Source organism: Arachis duranensis, chromosome 4 (assembly GCF_000817695.3).
Source record: "Arachis duranensis cultivar V14167 chromosome 4, aradu.V14167.gnm2.J7QH, whole genome shotgun sequence".
NCBI classification, from domain to species: Eukaryota; Viridiplantae; Streptophyta; class Magnoliopsida; order Fabales; family Fabaceae; genus Arachis; species Arachis duranensis.
The window spans coordinates 19,289,573-19,294,874 of record NC_029775.3 but is presented as its reverse complement, the minus strand read 5'-3'; the positions used below and the strand labels follow the sequence as shown (position 1 = coordinate 19,294,874).

General features: G+C 41.7%; 1 protein-coding gene across 1 annotated transcript; it reads left to right on the top strand.

The window, feature by feature from the left end:
- The first annotated feature begins 2,013 nt into the window (after nucleotides 1–2,013).
- LOC127746608 (protein FAR1-RELATED SEQUENCE 5-like) lies at nucleotides 2,014–2,826 on the top strand. The gene is made up of 2 exons (XM_052260472.1): nucleotides 2,014–2,268; nucleotides 2,362–2,826. Exons 1-2 carry the CDS (start codon nucleotides 2,014–2,016, stop codon nucleotides 2,824–2,826), a joined length of 720 nt encoding a protein of 239 aa, XP_052116432.1.
- Nucleotides 2,827–5,302: the final 2,476 nt, after the last annotated feature.

Here is a 5,302-nt window from a genome sequence, read left to right as displayed (position 1 = left end):
TCACCTCCGTTCTACCTTAGATTGGGTGAATATCTCTTGGATTCCTGATACATGACGCATGGTTGATCGCCTGACAACCGAGTGCTCGCCTGACAAACGAGCCAGCCATTCCGTGAGATCAGAGTCTTTGTGGTATAGGCTAGAACTGATGGCGGCATTCAGGAGAATCCGGAAGGTCTAACCTTGTCTGTGGTATTCTGAGTTATCTGAAATTCCCACCAATGAATTACATAAGTATCTCTATCTTTATCTTTATGTTTTATTCGTATATCACCATATCCATTTGAGTTTGCCTGACTAAGATTTACAAGGTGACCATAGCTTGCTTCATACCAACAATCTCTGTGGGATCGACCCTTACTCGCGTAAGGTTTATTACTTGGACGACCCAGTACACTTGCTGGTTAGTTGTGCGAAGTTGTGTTTATGCCATGGTATTGAACACCAAGTTTTTGGATTCATTACCGGGGATTAATTAAGTTGTGAAAAGTAGTGATCACAATTTCGCGCTACCACGCACGTCACGCGTCCGCGTCGTCCACGCGATCGCGTCACTCAGCATTTTTCATACCACGCGTGCGCGTCGTCCACGCATTCGCGTCATTCATTCTGCTTCCAATCTACGCGGTCGTGTCAGGCACACGATCGCGTCACTCTGATTTCTTCCATTTCACGCGGTCGCGTGAACCATGCGACCGCGTGACTTCTCACTGGTCATCTCCTCAATTCCTTGTGTTCCTTCCATTTTTGTGCGCTTCCTCTTTATTCTCTAAGCCATTCCTGTCATATGAAGCCTGAAACACTTAACACACAGATCAAGGCATCGAATGGTAATAGGAGAGGATTAAGATTAGCTAAATTAAGACCAAAGAAGCATGTTTTTAATCATAGAACTAAGCTAGGAAGGAATTGTAAAATCATGTAAATCTTATGAATAAGTGGGTGAAAAGCTTGATAAAACCACTCAATTAAATACAATATAAACCATGAAATAGTGGTTTATCAATCGGCTTAGTGAAAAGAGTATTTTGGTATGTCTTCTTGGAATGGGGAGGAGGACGACGACTCCTTTGGAAATGAGTTCGAGACGGGTGAAATGGGTGATGAAGTACGTGTGAACGGTTTTGGCGGGGACCCGGTTACACGTGAGGGCGATGTTACCGGGTTTAGGTTTGCAGAGAATTTCGTGGGCAAAGTTTTTAGTACCGAGGAAGAAGCTTATGCAGCATACAAACAATTTGCCTGGCTTAGTGCGTTCGTTGTCTAGATGGGTAACGTGGCTCGAATAAATGGTTTGTTGGTGAGGCGAGACTTTTCTCTATCACAGATAGGGCACAAGGCATGAGAAACACTATGATCGTCCAAAAAGAGTACGAGAGGATAGGCTGGAGAGTCGCACGGGTTGCAAGAAAATGTTGAAAATTTTCTATGACGCGCAAAGCCAGGTTTGGAAAGTGAGGAGGATTGAGGACAATCATAACCACCCCTTTGCTGCAACTATGTTTAGTCATCTTCTTCATAGTCATCGAAAGATGAGTGATAGTGAAAGGCTCAAGTTGATAGTCTGAAGAAGTTTGGGATTGCCACATCGATATTTATGGCTTACATGGCCAGGCAGTCAATGGCTTTGGGATGTTTCAGTTTATGAAAAGTGATCTATATAATTATGTGCACAGCCAAAGAATAGCTCAAGTAAACGTCAGTGATGCAGCAAGGACGATAAGTTATTTGGAGGGTAAGGCTAATGCTAACATGATGACGGTCACCAGATATACAAGGACGGTAGAGGATCGACTTGGTAGCCAATTCTGGGCTGTGGGCAGATGATGGCGGATTACTAGCTATTTGGTCATGTGATTTGATTCAATATATCGGTCCAACAAGTACAAGAAGCCTCTAGTAGTATTTTCTAGATCAAACCTACACAAGCAGATTTTGATCTTCGGGTTTGCCTTGTTGGAGAACGAGGATGTCCGTACATATAGGTAGATTTTGTTTAATATTCTTGATGTCATGAGCAACAAGAAGCCGTCTGTTGTGGTCACCGATGGGGATAAAGCTATGCGGGTAGCAATTGCGGAGGTGCTGCCTTCAGCCAAGTATCGCCTACATGGGTGGCACTTGAAGAAAAATTGTATCCAAAGGGTGAAAGAACCTGAATTTTGGAAGGTGTTCAAGAAGGCAGTTTATGCAAACTTTGATATTGAAGAGTTTGAGGAGTATTGGAAGACGGCCGTCGAGAGTCTCGGATTAATGAACAACAGTTGGGTGAAGATCACCTATGACTTAAGATAGAGTTGGACAACAGCATATCTGCGGGGTACTTTCTGCATCGGCTATAGAACAACTTTGATATGTAAGGGCATAAATGCTTTCATCAAAGGGTTTCTTAAGTCCATAAATAGCATTTTGAAATTGGTTCACAACTTGGATTGGGTGGTGAAATACTGCCACAATAATGAGGTGACAACTCAATTTTTCTCGTCGTATTACACGCCAGTACTGACAACAGGTTTGGATCTGATAGAGCTGTTTGCTTCGAAGATATACACCATAGCAGTCTTTAAGCAGGTTAGGAAACAAATCAATGGGGTTGAGACTTTACTCTTTTTGGGCAAGGACAGCATAAGCACAACAACTGTCTACAACTTCTCAAAGATAAGGAACCGTTGTAGGGTCCGTAAGGTGCTATACAATCCGAGTGAACCGAAGATTGAATGTGATTGTCAGATGTGGAATAATGAAAGTATTCCTTGCTGTCACATATTTTGCGTGATGAAGCACGAGGGTTTGGATGAAAGGTTTGATACTGAGGAGGTGGTATAAGGATGCCAAGGATTGGATGGCAACATCAACAGAAGGAACAAAGCGACATGAGACTCTATTAATTAGGTGCGACGTGTTGTACAGAGCAATGACTGTAGTTGCAAAGCTTGCATTTGAGGATGCAACGGAGTTTGCGGCAACTAGGGATGCAATTGTCTCTTTAGCGCAGACGCTTCATGGTCATAGGGGCAAAAATATTGTTAAGGACCTATCTGTCTCTAGGACTAAGGGGGAGCCTAAGCGCGGTAGGGAAACAAAATCCTTGAAAGAGGGTGAGATTAGAGGGAAGAGGAGTTGCTGCACTACTTGCGGGGTTCTAGGTCACACGAAGAGGATGTGCATGTCGTAGAGGGAGACCGGCTCCGTTGGTGTCCGAGAAGGGGTTTTAGCCATGGTCGGGAATTTCATCATCAAGTGAGCCGAGTTGGATACCTAAACCACCAAATTGTTCCGAGATATGTTTCATGCTTTGGGTTATTTTTAAAGTATTAATTATTTATCTACGGTGACAACCTCTAGTTTCGAAAATTCAACAAGGGTTTATCAAACAATTATTAAAAAAAGGTTAAAATAAAAAGTTATTCATACAAGAAGAAAAATATAATTATATCTCATCTCATCCCATCCCAACATAAAAACCGATGAGATCAAAGAGTGAATTAATCCCACACAAATTTCCAACATGAAATTTATTTGATGTTCATGGAGGTCCTCATGTATAAAGTACTACTATAGCACACTTTAATATGCCTCATGGACCTTTTTGCTTTGTGGTTCTCATCAACTCTTTAGGGTTGGCTATTAAATAAGAGAAGTTGGGGAATTCAGTTTTGAGTTTTTGTTTTGTGTGTGGATACATATTATATTATCATCGATTCCGCTACGTTACCAACAGAGGTCCTGCCAACTCCTGCTAAATTTCATGGACTGGATCCCAAAACCTATTTCATTCAAAAATTCACATCTTCAATTAACCTAGGTTAATCCTAATGTCACTCATTTACTATTGTAAACCTAATTTACCCACATCTTGTTTTCGTGCAGCCACATCCCCTAACTCTCCCCTTTTAACGCCTGCAGCCCTCTCTTCCGTGCAGTTTTCGATGGTCGCCGTCGTCAATGGGAGTCAACACCGTTGGACCACCAGATAGTGCCACTCACGAGTACCTCCTAGCAGTTAGCCGCCGTTTGAAGACGCATCCATTCGTTCGGCGTCCCACCTGTTGGTGCCTCCTTGCTCTGCCTTAACACATGCTGTGACTGAACTCTACCGGCATTGTTGAGTAACTAGCAAGCCCCACTGTTATTCGACCTATGCATCCCCAGCCAGTGCCGCTCCCTCCCTCGCGTCCGAGCTCATCACGCAGCGTGTCTTCCCTCCAGTGCCGGCACTGCAATAAGAGGTTAGTGGTACTTCACGGTTTTCATTAATAGTTGGTACTGGGTTTGATTTGTGAGCATTTCATAGGGTTTGAGATTGATACAACATGGGTCGTTGAATGTGTGGATTCTTTTAGAAAAGGAAAAATGGAGAATTAATTCGTATGTGTCTATATGTCCGGGTTGAAAATGATTTTGATTGTGGTCAACGTATAATTGGGTGTTGATAATATCTGGTAGTTATCGCGATATAAAATATATAGTGATGTTTTGTACTGTTGAGTTAAAAGAAAAAGGAAAAGGGAAAATATTAGTTGTAATCGCATCAATTGAACGTTACTTTAGATGTGTCTTCAGAGTGATGGTTTGTGATGATTTGTACTGTGGAGTAAAAGTTAATTTTCAAGGATCATTCCTTAGTTCAACTAATATGTATGGTTGTCACTGATTGGTGTTTGTTTTAATATGTAACACCCTACCATACAGAGTCTTATGCTTAAGTCATAATTCAGAGATGGCAAGGTATTACGACCTCTAAAATAAAAATTTAGTACGTATAGTAGTATGAATGATTGATTATAACTAGGAGCCTTTGTAGAAAAAGGGGTAAACAAAAACCAATCGCAACTCAAAGCGCAACACTCCGATTGATAACGTAACGAACAAGGATAACCAACGCGTGATTATATATATACAAAGGAGTGTCAAAAACAGGAATATCAAGACTCAAGATCCGGCTGCGAAGATAACCGATCCGAGCATAACAATATATACATATGATATAATAAGGAAAACCCCAAAGGAAACCCAAAGGGACACAAAATACATAAATCCTATTCTCCAAAATTCTCCCATAAGAGGAGTCATCACAGTTTGTATTATTTAATGGAGATAAAAGTATCTAAGCAAAACATATAAACTAAAACATAGCCCCGAGAACAAAGGATCTTCGCAAATCTAGAAGTCTCCAGCATGCCTCAGCGGGAAACCTTACGTCCTGCATCTGAAAACCACAAAATCCGCATGGGTGAGAACCAGAGGTCCCCAGCATGGTAACAACTTCCACATATATAATACATAATAATGGAGGAAAGCC